Source organism: Symsagittifera roscoffensis, chromosome 10 (genome assembly GCF_963678635.1).
Source record: "Symsagittifera roscoffensis chromosome 10, txSymRosc1.1, whole genome shotgun sequence".
Taxonomy (NCBI): domain Eukaryota; kingdom Metazoa; phylum Xenacoelomorpha; order Acoela; family Convolutidae; genus Symsagittifera; species Symsagittifera roscoffensis.
The window spans coordinates 44,947,561-44,966,327 of NC_087071.1; the positions used below are offsets into that span (position 1 = coordinate 44,947,561).

An 18,767-nucleotide genomic window follows, 5' to 3' on the forward strand; every position below is an offset into this window, starting at 1 on the left:
TTCTGGTCTAATCAGAAAAAATCTGTTTTTTCTTAGTAATTTTGATGTGGTACTTGATAACCACGATTTGCTTCGTACAGGGGGTTTATTCATGAATTTTTGCTGATTTTATGACAAAAACATCCTGTAGACTTATTGGACTCAAAAAATTTGAAAAATCAAAACAGTTTTTGACCTGAGGATCATGTAGCAATTTTTTATTAGAGGAATTTGTCGTTTGCTGTTAACGCAATTTTATGCTCAAAAATTAACTAATTCAAATATGGCGATTTGTGAAATTTTTCAATTTTTCCGTCTTACTACTTATTTTAATATTCGAAATATAGAAGAAATTTTGGGCAGATTTAAAGTTTCGACCTTTACATTAATCAACTAAAGTGGACAGATGTTCAGAGGACTTCTTGTAGTATTTTTCGCAATTTCATTATTGATATCCATGTTTGTGTGACCTAAATTAATCAGGGTCGAGTTGCTCGACTTATTTTCGACTTTGGAAGTTGAGCAAGTTCACTTTATCGCGAGCAAGTGCAATTTAATCATGTTATTTGATAGTCGAGAAAGTCGAAACTTAGGTTGAGCTCAATCAAAACGTACTTATTTTTGGTCGAGAAAGTCTAAACATATCTATGCTGGGTCGAATAAACAATTTATAAAAACGCTGGTCGACTTTCTAGAAAGTCCAAACATAAGAAATTTCGGTCAAGAAAATTGAAACAAATTTGAACTGGTTCGAACAAGATCGAAAACTTTTTTTGTTGGGTCGAGAAAGTCGAAACATACCAAATTTTGTTGCGAAAATAGAAACAAATCAATATTTAGTCCAAAAAAAAACGAAAAACATATCGAACACCTTGTCTCGTGTTAATATCTGCTTGGTGTTTCTTTTGTGGCCGTTTAAATGGAGGCAGAACAATTAACAGACTTGTCTAAGAGCAGAAAAACAAAAAATGTTCCACGAATGAAAGGACCAACAAAGGATTGTACAACTCATCATATCGAATTCAGTCCAATCTGCTCATTTACCGGTCAGCGTTTACTATGTTCTCATAACTTTTCAGTTTTTCATGAATATAGTTTGCTTACTTGTTACTTGCTAAAAAACGCAGCCGTTTTTTTTTGGTTTCTTCAAGTGTCCATATACATTTAAACACGGGTAAAATAAAAAAAATTAAGTTTATGTCAAAAATGGGAACCATTCGGTCCTTTGAAAACAAAATCATAGAAAATATGAATATCGAAATATATTATTTCTAACTATAAAGTAAATCTCTGCAATATGAGCAACATTTTTAAAACTTAACAATAAGTACGGTACAACAAAATTTGAAATAATTTTATCTTTTTTCTACACTTTTTATGTATCAAACTTTGGTTTTCGTTCCGTTTTTGATATTTTTTGTCCATTCTTTTTGGATTTTTTACGCTATTTTTCTCCATTTTCGCTGTTTTTGCTTTTCTGTAATGGTCAACTCTCCATGACCATGTCAAGCATTTTAGACAGCTCGTTGTAGTCGATCAAGTTGTCATTATTGGTGTCGAACTTCTTGAAGTCTACAGCAATGGCGTTGAACTTGGCCTTCAAGTGTTTGGGGACCCTGGCCAAGAACCGGTCGAACTCTTCTGGGCTCAGCCCTTCCTCCTTGTCCATCATTTCAATGTCGGCTGCCAGTTTTTCCAGCAGGGATCTAAAATTCATTATTAATAAATACTAAACAAAATTTTTTTAAAAAAAGAGACTTTTTTCATGTAATATTGAATTGCTGTATCGTATAATTCGGTGCGATGGAAATCAAAATAGGAAACTATTAGTTATTTGAATTTTCTAATAGCACTTATTTTTGTAAAATAAGATTTATTTCGCCTTGATTAAAAGTTGGTTCATGATGTGTTTAAAGATATGGTTTATTTCATGATAAAAAGATAGAAAAAACGGCACACCAACAAAGTTAATTTGAATATTTTGAAATTATTTGAAATTATATTACCTATCCATAGCCTGCATTTTTTCGTCCAGCTGGTCGAAAAACATATCTTTTAATTTCTCGAAATCGTCTCTGATTTTCGCCAATTTTTCATTCTCCCCAGATAATTTCTGGTAAATTTCCTTGAATTTTTCCAACTGTTGGTTCAACTCTGCTATTTTAGATTCGAGAGCATCATTATTAGCCTGCAGTTTAGCAGAAGTTTCGCCCAAAACCTTATTTTGCTCGGCGAATTTCGCATTTTCTTTTGCGAACTTTTCAACTTCCGCTTGGAGTTGCTTGATTTTCGCCTCCAAATCTGCGTTATTTTGGGCAAATTTTCCATTTTCTTGAGAAAGTTTTTCCGTTTCTTCTTTCAGTTGCCCGATTTGGGCAGTTAGTTGTTTGTTGTTTTCTGCCATTTTGTCATTTTCGCCAGCCAATCGATCTACTTCGGATGAAAATTTCGCGATTTTAGCTTCTAGTTCTTTGTTGTTCGCAGCCATTTTTTCGTTTTCTGCAGTCATTGTTTCAACTTGCGCGCCCAATTTGTTGTTGTTTTCTTCGAATTTTTTGTTTTCTGCACCCATTTTGTTAACTTCGCCTTCTAATTTTCCGACTTGCTCTTCCAGTTTTTTGTTGTTTTGTTCCAGTTTCGCATTTTCAGCTGACATTTTTCCGACTTCAGCTGTAAGTTTGGCGTTGTTTGCTGCAAATTTGTTGTTTTCTTCTGTCATTTTGTTCACTTGACCTTCAAGTTTGTTCACGTTGTCTTCCAGAGCCTGAAAATTTTCGCAAAAAGTTTTGATCGGACAGAAAATTTTTTTAATTTACCCGTTGCGATTGATTTGAAATTATAGACACACTTTTAGCGATTCAATAGCGTTGAAAAATTATTTTAGCGACAACACCTACAATCTACAACCCAACAATCCGATGTACAAGAGCTTCTCTACACTGCCTTCACTACACCCAAGGAAACAACTGCCCCAGGAAAGCACTCTTTTTCAAGAGTCATAAGTCGGCCGATAAAGCCTGTATAAAGGTGCTATTGGAACCAAGTCCCAAACCGGCACTTGCAAACCCAACGGTGCGCAGCCAACCTGGGTTCTGACTTGGATCGGTCGCAGTCCTGATTGGCTTTTTGTCCCTCCGAGAGAGTGTCACTGCCGCAGATCTAGAAGTTGGTTGGTCCCTATAACACCCTAGTCTAAGCAACACATTGCGAAAGCGGTGCTAGCATTCTAGGAGACAGAGATACGTTGCGACCGGGTCTGCAATTGCTTACTTGGACAACCTCTACTCTGTCGTTATTGTTGGACCTACCAAGAGTAACCCGACGGAAGAGGGTCTAGAGGGAAGGAGAAAGTGCCCAGAAGGACGAAGAGGGTGCAAGAAGGAGGGCTACCAAGAGTAACCCGACGAAAAAGAGACAAGAGGGAAGAGGAAGGACAAAGAGGAAGAAAGGAAGGACAAAGACGAAGAAGGAGCAGTCCTGCTCACATAGTGAGTGAAGAAACTCCCCGCCCCCCCCCCACAATGCCATCATCCCTTAACTCCCAAATGGCATCAGCAATCGCAAACTACGACCAAAGCGACGACGAATCTAATTCCGAGTTAATAATCGAAGGAAGCCTGACACCAACAAGCAATGATCGAGGAAAGGCCTCGCCTCAAAGGCAACTGACAATGGGACCAAACCAAGATCGACATGCTGATTACAACACAGTAAAACGAAAGCAGTTCAAGAATGTGCCCAAAGGGCAACCGACAATGCATTCAGAAAACTGGCAAGACAATCTTGATGACGCTTCGCCTAAAAGGCAACCGACAATGGAGCAAAGTCAAGCAACTAATCGAAAGCGCAAAGCCGAAGAATCACAAGCTCAAAGCAACAAAAGACTAAACATCACGAACATTATCTACATAAGCTTTGCAAAAGACAAAATTCCAAGCAGAATGACTTTCACCAAATCAATACGTAACCTGACTAAAGTACAATATCCTGGTCAAACCAGGGACCTCAAGACTGGCCTAGGCTATTCAATCAAGCCTGAATCGCCTCAAATTGCCCAAGTTATCACCCAAGCCAACCTCGATGACCTGTTTCCCGACACAGAAGTAAAAATCGGAGGCAGACAACACAAGACAAACCAACCCAAGAAGAAACAAACTTCCAGCTTTGTTATCTCAAGAGTCAGTGAACAACTCAGCGAAGCTGACATCAAATCTGAACTTGAGGAGATCAACAACATCAAGGTAGCAAAGCTCTTCCGAATCCAAAGCAGAAGCCTAGACAAGCCAACACAACTCATCAGAGTTTTCACAGATGATGACCTCGCCGGTAGAAAGGCAATCGACAATGGGGTCTACATCTGCAACGAACTGAAACGATGCGAAGCATCCAAAACAGAACCACGAGTAACACAGTGTTACAAATGCCAAAATTTCGGCCACATGGCCATTAACTGTCCGAACCAACAACGATGCCTCAGATGTGGCGAAAACCATGCAGTCAGAGACTGCAAAATTCCAAAGCAGCAAGCTAATTGCATCAACTGCAGAGGCGAACACCCGGCGCAGTACAAAGGCTGCCCGGTTTACAAGTCAGCTCAAGTCGAAGCCCAAAAAGCACAACCAAAAGTGCAAAACTACGCTCAAGTAGTCAAACCACTACCAACCACAACCGAAACACAACCAACCATGAGCAAAGAGGACATACAGCAGTTCATTAAAGAAACTGTTGAAACTACAATAGCCGATCAAGTCGAAAAAGCAGTGCAGAAAACAATGGACGAAAAGATAACCGATGCAATCACCAAAGCTGTCGCTAAATCATGTGAGAAAATTAACGAAACAGTCAGCAATGCAGTCAAAACTCAATTCGAGAAAATAGATTTCACAGAACTTTTAACATCAAATATAAAAGCAAAAACACACAGAGAAGCAAGCAGCAGCAGACATAGTAACTCCCGAAATCATAACAACAACAATAAACCAAAATGAATAGACTCAAGATAGCGCAACTCAACTGCAGAAGTATAAACAAGCACAAACTGGAGATCCAAGATCTTCTAGCGAAACACAACATCACTATAGTCTGCTTCAACGAAACAAAAACCAAACATCCACCAAAACTACAAAACTTTAACCTTGCAGCGGCAATCTGTGACAGTGTCACAGGCTCGGCAATTTACATCAGAGACAACATACAGTACCAAGTACTGGAACAAGCACAACACATAAACCACAGAGAATGCAGAAAAGTATGCGAGACGATCAAGATCAACACAATGGGTATCATTGTAACAAGTGTTTACCTTAGCCCAAACGCAGAGATAGAGAACGTGACTTTCAATGGAAAAGATCCAAAGCACATCATCGTTGGAGACTTCAACGCACAGATCAAATCTGTCAACCCAAAAGCAAGAGCAACCAACAGCAACGGAAGAGTTGTAGACGCTCTCATGCACAACTACTTCATCTTGAACGGTTCCGAACCAACACACCAAAGTGACTCAGTCCTAGACTTACACTTTGCATCACCAAAAATGGCTTGCTTATGCACGAACTTTGAAGTGTCAGACACAACACCAAGCGATCACTACATGACAATTGCAGAGTACGAACTAACTGTTCCAAAGAGAACATGCACAAAACCAAACTGGCGAAAATTCAGAGGTACAGTAACGAACTACAAGTTCAACCCTGACTCAATCAAAACTGACGAAGGTCTAGCTCGAGAAGCTGACCAGATAGCCAAACACATTGACAAGTGCTACCAAGGCAGCCTAAAAGAACACAAGCCCCAATTCACGAACCCACAACTAGTCGAACTAGTCAGAAACAAACACAAACTTGAACGACAAAAACAAAAGATGAGACGATATGACCAACAAGACACCAGTGACTACAAAGACCTGTGTACAAAGCTAAACAAAACAAAGAAAGACATCAGACAGCTAAAACAGACAGTAGAAGAAGAAAACCAACTCAAACTACTCAGTGAAATGAACAAAGGACCAACACAACAGAATTTCTGGAAAGCAGTAAAAAAGCTCACAGGCACAAGACCTAAACGAACGAGTAAACTGAAAATGACAAATCAAGACGCTGCGAACCACTTCGCTAAGATGCTCAAAGCAAACATGACGACAAATATAACAAACTCTCAGGCAGCTCTAACGCATGAACAGGAAGTACATGACAAGGTGTCCCAGGCGAAAATCCAAGACTTTCAACTAGAACAGACAGGTTTTGCACAAACAGAAATTAGCTTAAAGCAACTCAAAGACGTGATCAATCACAGAAAAAACACTGCCCCAGGACAAGACAAAGTTAGCTACAAAGCGATGAAAAACCTGCCCATCAACGTACTAGAATTACTAAGACAAATCATAGTACAATCGCTGAGAAGTGGCTACGTTCCTTTAGGCTGGAAACAAGCGACAGTATCAATGTTACCAAAACCCGAGAAAGACCACAAAGATCCCAAGAACTATAGACCACTCTCACTTACAAGCTGTATCGGGAAGATCTGCGAATGTTTTGTCAAAGAGCAGCTGCTAGTACACTGCGAAGATCACGACATCTTCGGACACTTTCAAAGTGCATACCGAAGCAAACGATGCACCACCGACAATTTACTCTGTCTAACAGAGACAATCTATAAAGAGAATAACTGGAAGCAACCCGTTGCAGCAGCATTTCTGGACGTGCAACGAGCTTTTGACTCTGTCTGGCACGAAGGCCTATACTACAGACTACTAGAAATCAACTGTCCGAAGTGGATTGTAAAATGGACCAAGAGTTTTCTGACAGACCGAGAGTTAACAGTAGTATACCACCAAGCCAAAGCCGACAGTTTCACACCCAGTGCAGGAGTACCACAAGGAAGTGTAATCAGTCCAATTCTTTTCAACATCTATGTAAGCAAACCAGATGCAGGTCTAACAACAATATCACAATATGCCGACGACATAGCAATTTACACAAGTTCAAACACAAGCAAGAATGCAACACACAGACTACAAGGTGGCCTAAACAAACTTGAAGCAGGGTGCCAGAAATGGAAGATAGACGTGAACCCGGAGAAGACAAACTTTATACTTTTTACAAGACACAAGAAGAATGACTGCAAATTAATGCTACAGAACGAAGAGATCGAACCATCAACAACCACTAAATTTCTTGGAATTACATTAAATAACAACCTGACATGGAAAGACTATCTACAAAGAATTGAAGACAAATCGACAAGGAAAATCAATTTTCTACTAGTACTACGAGCCAAAGGCATCAAATCCAAAGTCTTAAAGTTTTTGTACCAATCAACAATTCTACCAGTACTCACATACGCATCACCTTCGTGGGCAAACGCATCAACAAGTCACTTACAAAGATTGCAGAACAGAGCACTAAAAATAGCCTACCATCTACCAGTACTAACACCAACAGAGGAAGTACATAAAATCACCAGGATGAAGACGATTCAAGAAGAACTAACAAGACTAAACTCAAATTACCTCAAAAGAGCTGCACAAACAAACCCCAAGATACAAGAACTAATCCGAGACACTCTACAACAATCAACAGACACATACGCACACAGAATCACACCAATGCAAGCAATTTTCCAACAACACCTTTCCGCAAGATGAACAACACCCGGAAGTTAACAGCTTGAAGAGCAGCAGGTCTGCTTCAGAAGCTTAACTGGTCACAGACCAACACATACTTACTGTTGAAAAATTATTTTAGCGTTCAAAAAGCTAGTGCTTTAAAATGAGCTCATTCTAAAAAGTTCAGTTTAAGTTAAGCCTAATTTAAGTTTTTTAACCCATTCAATCTTAAAACCCGCAGTGTCTTGAAAACTTTGGGTTAATTTGGGGTGGAGGCGTTGATGAATTATGACCACAACTGAAATCCTTGTTTACCTTGTTTGTCTGAGCCAACTTCTCGTTTTCCTGGCTGAATTTATCGACCTGGAGAAACAAAAAAAGTAACCTTTAAAAAATCTTAATTATTTCAAAATTTGAAAAACATTTGAAATGAAATGAAAAAAGTAGTATACTAAAAAGCAATTTGATTAAATTCTCACGCTCACTTTTCCTTTTATTTATTTATATTCTGGCATTTTACATTTTTTCACGAATTTCTTTGTGTAATTATATTTTTCTATAAATTCAGTTTTCAAGTGATGAAATAGAAAAATTTATAACTTTCATTGATATTTTTAGAAGACTTGCTTTGTTTTCAAATCCAGTTTTGTCTTCTTGAAGTTTTAAAAAGTAAAAAAATAATAATGATGACAATTACGTATTTTCAAATAAAAATAGTTTCAAACCTAATAACAAAAGTTCAAATACTTGACAAAAAAAGATTTAAAGTATATATACAATGAAGCATTACCTCTCCTGTCAATTTGTTCACACTCTGTTCCAGCTTCTGGTTGTTTTCTGCGAACTTGGCATTCTCCCCGGACAGTTTGTCAACTTCCCCACTCAATTTGGTCACATTTTGCTCCAGTTTCGCATTGTTAGCCTCGAACTTCTTGTTCTCCTCTGTCATCTTGGACACCTGAACAACAAAAAAGAGAGAACGTTTTCAAACACTGACGTGAAACGTGGCACGCCAACAAGCCGAAGGGCCAAAAAACCGAAAATGGGACATAAACATTCCAGCAAACCGAAATTTAAGGTTTTTATGCAACAACATTGTTATACGGTTGTTATGCAAATGTTACGTAATTCTGATGTGATTGGCGGCTCTGATGTAATTTCGGCCTCAAGATATAACGGTTTGTATATTCATGGCGGTTTGTTGAACATTCGCCAATGTTAATGACATAATATTTCCAACCATCTAAAAACTGAATGATATTGTTGTCTGGAGCTCAAATGTCAAGACAATTACACCTGTAATCATTTTTCATAATTCGTAAGGTTATGGGGGTTTAAAGTTAGGTAAGGTGTATACAGTCTGAACAAATGGTGAATTCCCATAGGTTCCAATATTCATAGGTTCCAAAATAAAAAATCAGTCGCATAAGTTCCAAAATTTATCTTCTTGAATTCTGATTGGTTGAAATTTGAGCCAACGAATTTATGGATTGATTGTTTACTGTTCAACCAGCATAAACTCAAGCTGCAGAATAGTGACCGCCGCAGCCGCGCCAACGTGTTGCGAGATTGCCACCAAAGGGTTTAGAAATTTACGAAATACGAAATTTAGAGCCGGTTATCGCCGCGAAGCGGCGACGCGCGCGTAGCGCGCCCACCGGCGACCTTAAACCGAGACTCGGCTAATTTAGTCTTTTGACCAATTGGAAAGATTTGGAACTTATGCGACTGCTTTTTTATTTTGGAACCTATGGGACTGATTTTTCATTTTGGAACCTATGAATACGCACCGAACAAATAGGCCGACAGCGTTGAGACTACTTCTATTGTTGATGGGACTTAGAGGTCGCTACACACGAGTCTATAATTGTATTTCTGAGAATAGCGCGCTTAAATTGAACTGTTCATCTAGGATCAACCGTACAAATTAAGCCCCCCCCCCCCCATCCAAAACGATTTAGTTGCGAGAAAATATGGATTTTTCATCAGCTCAGCTAACTTTGAGTATAGTCTAGATTGGATCTACTAAACAAATCCCCCCACCCCCTATGGTACCTACATAAGACACATATAATTTACGTGCTTATTTGATAAGTGTAACAGCTGTTGCCAATTAGATTTTTTTTGGGTTTCAGAATTTGCTGCATTCTGATTGGCTGAAAATTCGACTAATTTGCAAGCAATTTGCTAGCTAAACCTACTTAACAATTTCGCCCCTTTTGTAATGGGGGGGGGGGGGGGGTGTTAAGTAGATCCCCTCGTTCAAAATTAACCGACTATTACTGAAGAAAATTGAATTAAAAATTAATTTGTGCAATTAACAGCATCCAGATGGAATCCCGCATAAAAACGCTTAAAAACAATTTTATTTGCGCGTTTATGAAATGCATATTTTAAACAGAATCACTTTTCAGAATTAATACATGCTTGGGGAGGGCTTTCTACGTATTTCACTCAGGGGAAGGGGTTGATCTTCTATCATCAATGTTGATTATGCTCAATTGTCGTATTTATATGCCTATCGTCTTTCTGTACTGTCGTCTTATTCAACTTAGCCTGCTATCGACACAGTCCAAATATATTATGTTTGTTATCATAGTTTGCATGCCAGCCAACATATTTGCATTCCCCATTTTATTTAGCCACTTTTTTGTCCATAAAGTATTCAATTTAAAGCAACAAAACTCAACAGATTGGAACGCGCAAACAAACAGTTGTAGTATGGAACTATTGATCGGGGGGTTTTCCAGAGAGTGGTAAAAGGCAAGGTAAAATTTCAAGAATGTAGGAGTTTATTGCCTTATTTATACAAAATATTAATGATAGGTAATATATATCATATCGTTCCAATCTTAACCACGAGGCCAAACTGTGCGCTTGATATGCGCTAGTATATAAAAATTGTAACATATTTTAAAAAACTTACCTAATTAGGTGAGTTTCTCATCAATCATTCGATTACCAAAAAGATTTGAAAAAAAAACTTTAGCGAAAACGATTGTCTTTTGTTGTTTCGGCTTTCCGTTAATGCGGCTCTTTATGTACCCATTGCAGCATGGTCTCAGAAAATACCCGCCTATTATAGTACAAACGTTAAGGCCAATTTCAGTTCTTTTTTTGGAATCTTATAACGTTACTTCACAATTTTCCTTTTTTTGGGCAGCAGCTACAAAAATTGCGCAAATTTATTCATGATGTGAATTTCAGCTGGCTTATATGCTCGCATTTTCGATTGGTATTTTCGACTGGCCTTTATGCTCGCATTTTCGGCTGGTTTATACTTCGGCTGGTTAAAATACTCAAATATTGTGCATATTGCTGCAACTAGCATTGTGAATATTCTTACTCTTCATTAACAACTTTTTATGTATAATGTATTCAATTGAATGTGCGAACATTTCAACTGCATCGTAACATTTCAATCTTGGATAAATTTTTTTGATACACAAAGTTACTTCAAACTTGGTTGAATTTTCGAGTGAAAGGAATTTTATCTATTCTGTATGCTAAGTAACTTTTTTAGTAAATGTTAGAACTGTTTTGCATGATCTGTTTGAGCAAATGAACAGTAACGACCTCTATGGTCGCACCAGATAAATTAAGTTTTGAACGATTGTGTCGCAAAGACACGATCCAAAATGGTAGTAAAAGAAATATGATTTTACGCGTTCACACACGTCTTCCACGACAAAAAGGCATGATTGAAAAAAATATCATTAGCATAGGTTAGTGCATTTTTCACAATTTTGCCGGCTCTTTTTTTGGAAGAAGCCCGATTATAACAATTGAAAGAGCAAAAACATACTCTTCAACAGTTAGAACATAGTTGAAGATGGCCTCGGGCAAAAGAGCCGGGACCAAGTTAACATCCTCCGCCCAAATCCGTTGAGGGGTAGGATGTTAACTTGGTTCTGAGTTGGAATTTTCAGCCAATCAGAACAGCAGTGCTAAGTTTATTTAATTTAAAATGAACAATAAGGTGGAGAATGTTAACTTGATCCAAGAGTCGCACTCGGGAACTTCGTGCCCTCAGGCCGGGCTCTTTTTCCCTCGGCATCGCTCAACTATGTTCAAATTACTAACAAGACTGCTCCTATCAGGGCGAAGCCATGAGTGTTCCAACTGCCTTTCTAGGTTTATGGAGCAGTAATAACATAATAATAATAAAAAATTAGATGAAATAAAACAAAATGAAAAAAAAATTCTGAAATTTGAGTTTTTTTAATGAAAATCATTGCCCCACACGCCATATAAAGTACAAAATGATAGATTTCGCTCCTTGTAACAAATCAATTATGACAAATAAGCTTCCTTCAACCAATTTGGAACGATTTCTAAAACGGATTCAATATCCGCTTACGCGTTAATAGCGCGAAATATATCGCGCGTTAATTGTCCAAATCGGCCAAAATGGCAATCTTTAAACCCCAATAATTTAACGAAAAATGATCACAGGGGAAATATCTTTTCAAGTTTGAGCCCAGGACAACAATACCTTTTGAAACATTCCGTCAAAAATGGCTAGTTAAAAGGCCGAAAAATAGTGTTTTGAGGTGCTTGAAAAGTTTTAAATTTGGCTTGAAGTCCCTTGGGCTTGAAGTCCCGTCGGCCTGTATCCTAGACCCCATGCGGATTGGCTCTTCTTGAAAGCGGGTATTTGTTAAGTAAATCCTTGTGTTTCTCAACATTTCCTGGGTCTTCTTACTTATTCCGCCCAGAATAACTTGACAGTGCATTTCACTGCTGCTTTGCTTAATTTAATGCATTCAATTCAAGCCGAATAAACATCGTTCCACAAACTTTGCACTTTGACTGTCTTGACCAACGTGATTATCAGGTATGAGGAAGCAGTAGGTCCAGTGTTTAAGTGATTCATTTTTTTAGCGAAAACTAGACCAGCGATTCAGGTACAAATGATAAGACAGATAATATTCATATTTCTTTTCAATACATGGTTCAGGGCGGGATATTACGTTATATTTTTACACCTAAAGATATTTACTTAACTTTGGAACGATTGTGTCGCTATGGCACAATCCTCAATTGATGTACGGCAGTGGATGGTGCCGGTGGCATGTCACGGAGCCGAATACCCGGATAGCCGAAAAGTAAATCCCCCTTCTACCCCCTTACCTATTTCTTAACGAAAAAATCTATAGCCGAAAATGGATATCATAAAACATACCAAAGAGGAACCCTTTGGTTGGCGAGGGGGTCGAATCCTTGTAGTAGTCGGACTTTTGCTGTTAAATAATTGAATGAGAGTAAAAGAATTAGCCAATCAAATCTCTTAAAAATGTTCGGAATTTTGTTAGCTATAACAGGCTGCAAAATTTTGAGACATTTTTTGTCCAATCAAAATGCGTCTCTGTTTAGTGAATTTTTCTATTTAATTAAAATACAACCGGAGGTATTTAGTTTTTTCGGCTATCCGGGAATGCGGCTCCGTGGGTACGCACCATGGTGGCGTCCCTCATCCTTGAAGGACGAATGCTTGAAATTAAATTTAGCTTACTTTCAGTCAATCAGAATTGAGTATTCAAAATCTCAAATTAAATCGCAAAAATCTCTAAGTAAGAAAATAAATGCAGGCCATTACTGTTAATATTGACCGATTAGTTAATAAGCAGATGAGTTTTCGAGACTGAAAAATTCTTACGATTTTGACCTCATTAATCTTGATGATTATCTGAATAGTATTGCGGTGTTTTCGAGACTGAAAAACTCTTACGATTTTGACCTCATTAATCTTGATGAATATCTGAATAGTATTGCGGTTGTAACCAGCAATTTGTGATATTTTTGTTTATTTTCCACTGCTTTAATACATTTTCTGTTAAAATTGACTTCGACGTCAATACAAAATTACAAATATCGGAAATTATTATATCGGTAATTGCATTGTTAACGTGTGTGAAGTTTGTTTACTGACTACGGAGTGCGGTTTGTATATAAACAACTGCGTATACATGCTCGTCAGAAAGAAGACTTTTATATTAATCAATCAGAATTGAAATAAGAAAGCCTGCTTACAAAATAAATACTTATGATTCATTAATTTCTTCCCTGTCTTGATTCTGATTGGTGAATATAGTATTTGTCCGCTTAATGACGAGTATAAATATGCGGTTGTCTAAATACTGTTATCTAACAACTGACTATAAGTAACTTTCGCTTGTTACAATTAACTCTCGCTCGAGCTTTTTAAAAAGAATCAGTTTTTTATGTCAAAGTTAAATAATTTATGCATTTCAAAAACGTTTTAAAATATTTAGATTAACGTTTTATAAATCATTTTGTAAAATATTTTGAGATGGAAAGGGATTATTATTTCTTCTTGTATTTGCGAAAATTTGTTTCAAGTAATACCTTTCGTCAGCCCTTTAATTTTCATACAAATTATTCGAGCCCCAAGCAAAATGCCAGTTATTCACAAACTGAACTCTAAATTTTCAAATATCCTCAATTGTTGGAACTGTTGAACACGTATTAAGTTTCGGCACTGCTGTACTTTAGCACCGTTGAACACCGACCACCCAAATGAACACAGATATTTCACCGTGATCATTTTTTATAGCGATAATCACCATATTTTCAAAATTATGTTTTTATACAGTTATGGGGTTTAAAGATGGCCAAGTAGGCCATTTGAGGACAACTAACGCGCGATATAATTCATGCTATTCACTCGTAAGCGGAGACTTAGTCCGTCTTAGAAAATGCTCCAAATTGAAATGAGGCTTTCTACTGGACTGTTCAAGTCTTTGCTTCATGCAAAATATGTTACATTGTAGTTTACATAGCGTGTGGGCTATAATTTTTTCAGTTTTTTTTTGAAATTTTCGTGCATTAAATTTTTTGTAAGTGAATACTTTGTTACCAAGCTTAAAATCAGTCGAAGGGTTCAGGGCTTCGCCCGTGATACGAGCAATCTTGTGTTAGTTAGAGGCATAATCTACTTTTATTACATCGATGATAGACGGTTTCTAAAAAGTAACATCTCTTAAGATACCTTGTTATCTAATCACACCTATGCTACTTATTGAAGATTTACCACCCCTAGAAATGAATTAGTCGAACGGTTAAGCATATTAGTGATTTTTGGTGTTTTATTCACTAAACAGCCCAAACTCAGTTCTCCATATCTTGAGTCCGAAATAACTAACATCGCAACACTTTCTAACATTATAAGTTGCTCGAGCTCCGCGGTACTGACATTTTTGTTATGAACCAGTCTCATGTTAGCATTTTGTTTTCTGTTTTCATATCCTAAAAATTATAATTTGGGGCTGAATAAAAAACTTCAATAGATAAAAAAAAGCCGTTTTATTTGAAGTAGTTTGGAGAAAAGCGTATGATGCTTTTTTGCGTTCTTTTTTTCCGTATTCGAATTGTACTATATTGCATGAAAAACATTTTACGATAGAATAGATTTGTATATGCTAAGGAGTTTTGTTAACAAGGGTCCTCTTTCCCATTAAGTGATTTATCACAGAATCTTCCCAATCCATGCAATAACTTTGAAAAAATTCTTGAACAAAAATTACAATTGGTACGAACGCTCGACTTCAATCGGCTCCTAAGAATGTTTAAAAATGATTTTTTTTGTCTCTTGTTAAACACCTGCCCTAACGTTTTTCAATATTTTTTTTTGCACTAAGTATTAAAGTGAATCTATAGACAATACTCAAACTTAGTTTCGTGCACAACTTAAGATATTAACATCAAAAATAATATCGGGGGATTTTACGATTGATCTGCTACTTTGATAAAAAACAGGTTGAAAAAAGAACTGCCCGGTGGTTTTGGTGTATACTAGAGGAGAAACTTGAAATTAGTCTGATATGCTTCCAATCAGTTTCCTGTTGATAAAAATAATGGGATTATATAAGAAAGCATTTCTAATTGTGTCTAGCGAGGAACTTGGATTCGCTTCGAGGGACTTGGATCCTCTGAAGTCAAGTTAATAAGTCTAATCGTCGTAGAAAACTAATTTTAAATTTTAAGTGTCACTACTTCGATTTCCTTTATTTACAGGGTAAGGATGTTAAGTTTGGTCTGCTAGATTTTTTAACCAGGTAACTATCATCAAACTGACAGAATATTGTTTGGAGAATGACATTGCGACGGATTCTGGACTATGAACTTAATACCCGGGTTGACCAAGAATGCCTATCCTACAATTTCGAATAATGAAAAAATGCTCATCTTACAAACTCCTACAGTTTCATAGACTCAGAAAATTGTAAAAAAACTCTGGGATAAGCATTTTTTCATAAATGAAAAGTGTAGGATAAGCATTTTTTCATAAACAAAAAATCGATTTTGTCTAAATTTTTTTTCTCCAAATTTTGGGATGTGTTCAAGACCGAACACAAGTGACTAAACCCATGGTGTACTCAACACTAGAGTTCTCAAAAGTTTGATCGTCTGTCATCGACAATGCATTGGAAAAGATCTGAATTGTAAAAGTGATTACTTCTCTCATGATATAGTGAAAGCATCAAACTTTTAAACTTTGGCAAAATTTTTCGAAGATGATTTTTTTGAAATTGAATTTTCAACTTATCAAACATTGATCAAATCATATATAAACATGCCATACAAAAAAACAGGAGTCAAAAAATTATCCAGAGATGCGGAAAAAACTCCAATTTTTGTGCACCGTGGACTACGATATGCAAACAAAAAATTTAAATTTGCAAGCAAACATTTTTTTGGAAAATGTTTGTTTGAGTACAAAATTCGATTTGAGGTTGAAAAAAAAACGAAAAAATGATTGGGGCAATTTCAATTTTACTTGGAATTTTTCTTTTCAAATTGTATGAAAATTGTATGATCAGCATTTTTCCATACATTTGATGTAGGCAATTGTATGATGAGCATTTTCGGTGTCGGGAAATGTAAGATGAGCATTTTCGGTTTATGGAGGTCAACCCGGGTAGTGAGTTAAGTGATTAAATTGGAGACATTTTGGCGGGAAACGATTAATTGTTTTAAAACTTGCTGGCCTTCATATCGACCAAAAATCAGACTAATTGCAGAAACAAGACTAATCGATTCTTTTTTCTACTAATCATTTTCTTCTAATTGGTTCCTTGCTTCTGTTTTGTTTGCTTTACTCTTCCTCATAATTGCCCAATAATATCATTGTCTGGATCAGAACCGTCTCTTTGTCATTCACCATTTTTTGTATAAGCAGCATTCCTGTATACTTTGCCATTTGTGGTTGCTTGCTGTGTTTGACCTGATAATTTTTACAATTGGTTTTTCAATTTTTAAGTAATTTTTAAGATGAAAAGCAGTTTTTTTTGGATTCAGCACTCTTCGTTTCTTTTCGATTTAAAGAGAGATAATGTTTAACTTCATTTAGTATTTTTATCAACTTGTTAACTACTACTGTTTTTAATCGAACTCACTAATGTATATTTAGAGAAAAGTCATCTGTATCGTTTGATTCGATAACTTTTAAATCAGAGTCTAAGCATGCTCTTATTATTCCAACCATTCAAAATAGCGAGGAACTTCGTATTTGGGTGTGTTTTAGTTTTTTTTTTTCAATTTTTTGTTTTCTAAGCAAAATCAAGTTGCACAAATAACAATTAAACTGGGTCGAATGAGATATCATAGTAAAGCATTTTAAGCCGTAATTGAACTGATTTTTCGATAACTTCCATAAAATTTACTCTGTATTGAGAAAAATCGGTTTGAGTATTTTGATTTTTCGTCTAGCGTGTGAGCAGGCTCTCATTAGCTCATTTGTGCTTAATTTAGGCCTTGAAAAGTGAGTTTCCAACAAATGAAGTTAGTTTATGGAGTTTTTAACGTCAATTTACTAATGAAAAACTTCAAAAAATCAACAATTTCTAAAAATAAAATTTTCGAGAAAAATTATTTGGAAAATTTTTGAAATTTTTTTAAACAATTTTTTTAAAAATTTTTCTAGCAATTTTTTCACATTTATTTTCATTTTGCCTGTTCTACTATGACTGTCGAATATGTTTAAGTTCTATTTTTTTGTTCTGATCCTTTTATCACACCACGCAGAAAAAATGACACTAACCTAAAAAAAATCGTATTTTTTGAAGACTATGGCCGGAACATTCTGTGCAACTTGGACTATAACGAGCTACTTTTGATGTGAAATAATTTATTTTGTATAAGCAGCCAACCTCTTAAGCTTAATAGCATAGATTAACTTCATCCATTTTTTGCTAATTAACCTCAAAAGTAAGGCGCCTTTGGCGCCAAAATGAATTATTTTGAAGGGGGAACTAGCTCGGAAAAAACGCAACTTTTTGGTCAAAACTTTCCAAAAAGTGCCTGAAAACGCCTTTTTAACACGTTATTTTTTAAAAAAATTGCCTGCAGCAAACTACGGACCGCATAGCCTTTTCGAAGAGCTCAAAAAATCAAATAAAAGAAGGCCGGCAAAAAAAGGCCCACTGAAAAAATTTCTGCGCACGCCACTGATTCTTGCTGCCAGGGGCGAATTATGGGGAGGGGGTGGACGCCTCCTCCTCTCAAGTATTCGACCCCCTGCCGACCCAAAGGAATCCATTTTTTTAGAAACCCATTTTTGGTGACGGACACGAAATTTTTTCTAAAGACGCTTTCGGCACCCATATAAACTTAATTTGAGGGGGAGCTCGCGCCAAAAGAAAACTCGTTTTTTTTCGTTAAAATTTTCCAAAAATTACCCAAAAACGGCTTTTTTGACCTGTTTTTTCAAAAATTTGCCTGCGCGCAGAAAATTTGGCCAAAACAGCGTCTTCTTAGTGCTTTAGGAGAGCTTCAAGATATGTCTAGATTCACTAACAAATTTCTTATGGATTTGTCTATACTTTTGATTGCGATCTTTTAACCTTTGAAACATTGAAGCAACAGTTTTGTTCGTCTACTGGGCCTGTCTGAATTGCCTTCAGTGCTCGGTTCCTTTTTGCCTTTGGAGCCGCCGCCCTTACTCGCGCCCTCGTCGCCTTGAGAATCGCCAGGCCTACTGACTAGTTGGTCATCCACTAAACCCCGCAGGTGGTTGCTATGTTCAACATCGTAAACAATATCCAATCGTTCGTTTCAGTTAGTCTTCGTTGGATTCGGCATTTGATTGGTACGCGGGTCTCTAGTATGTAAACATGCAGACTTGTGTTGCAAACTTTTGCTCAGTTAAAGTTTGGTAGCGTGA

General features: G+C 36.8%; 1 protein-coding gene across 1 annotated transcript in view; it reads right to left on the reverse strand.

Annotated features, from left to right (window-relative positions):
- Positions 1–1,216: 1,216 nt before the first annotated feature.
- The window catches only part of LOC134855265 (flagellar attachment zone protein 1-like), a 44,305-nt gene continuing 26,754 nt past the window's right edge, over positions 1,217–18,767 (reverse strand). The window contains exons 8-11 of the mRNA XM_063871740.1: positions 8,373–8,540; positions 7,898–7,945; positions 1,986–2,743; positions 1,217–1,685 (exon numbers count right to left, since the gene is read on the reverse strand). Of these exons, the coding sequence (XP_063727810.1) occupies positions 1,466–1,685; positions 1,986–2,743; positions 7,898–7,945; positions 8,373–8,540 (1,194 nt within the window). The 3' untranslated portion in view covers positions 1,217–1,465. The remainder of the gene's footprint in view (positions 1,686–1,985; positions 2,744–7,897; positions 7,946–8,372; positions 8,541–18,767) is intronic.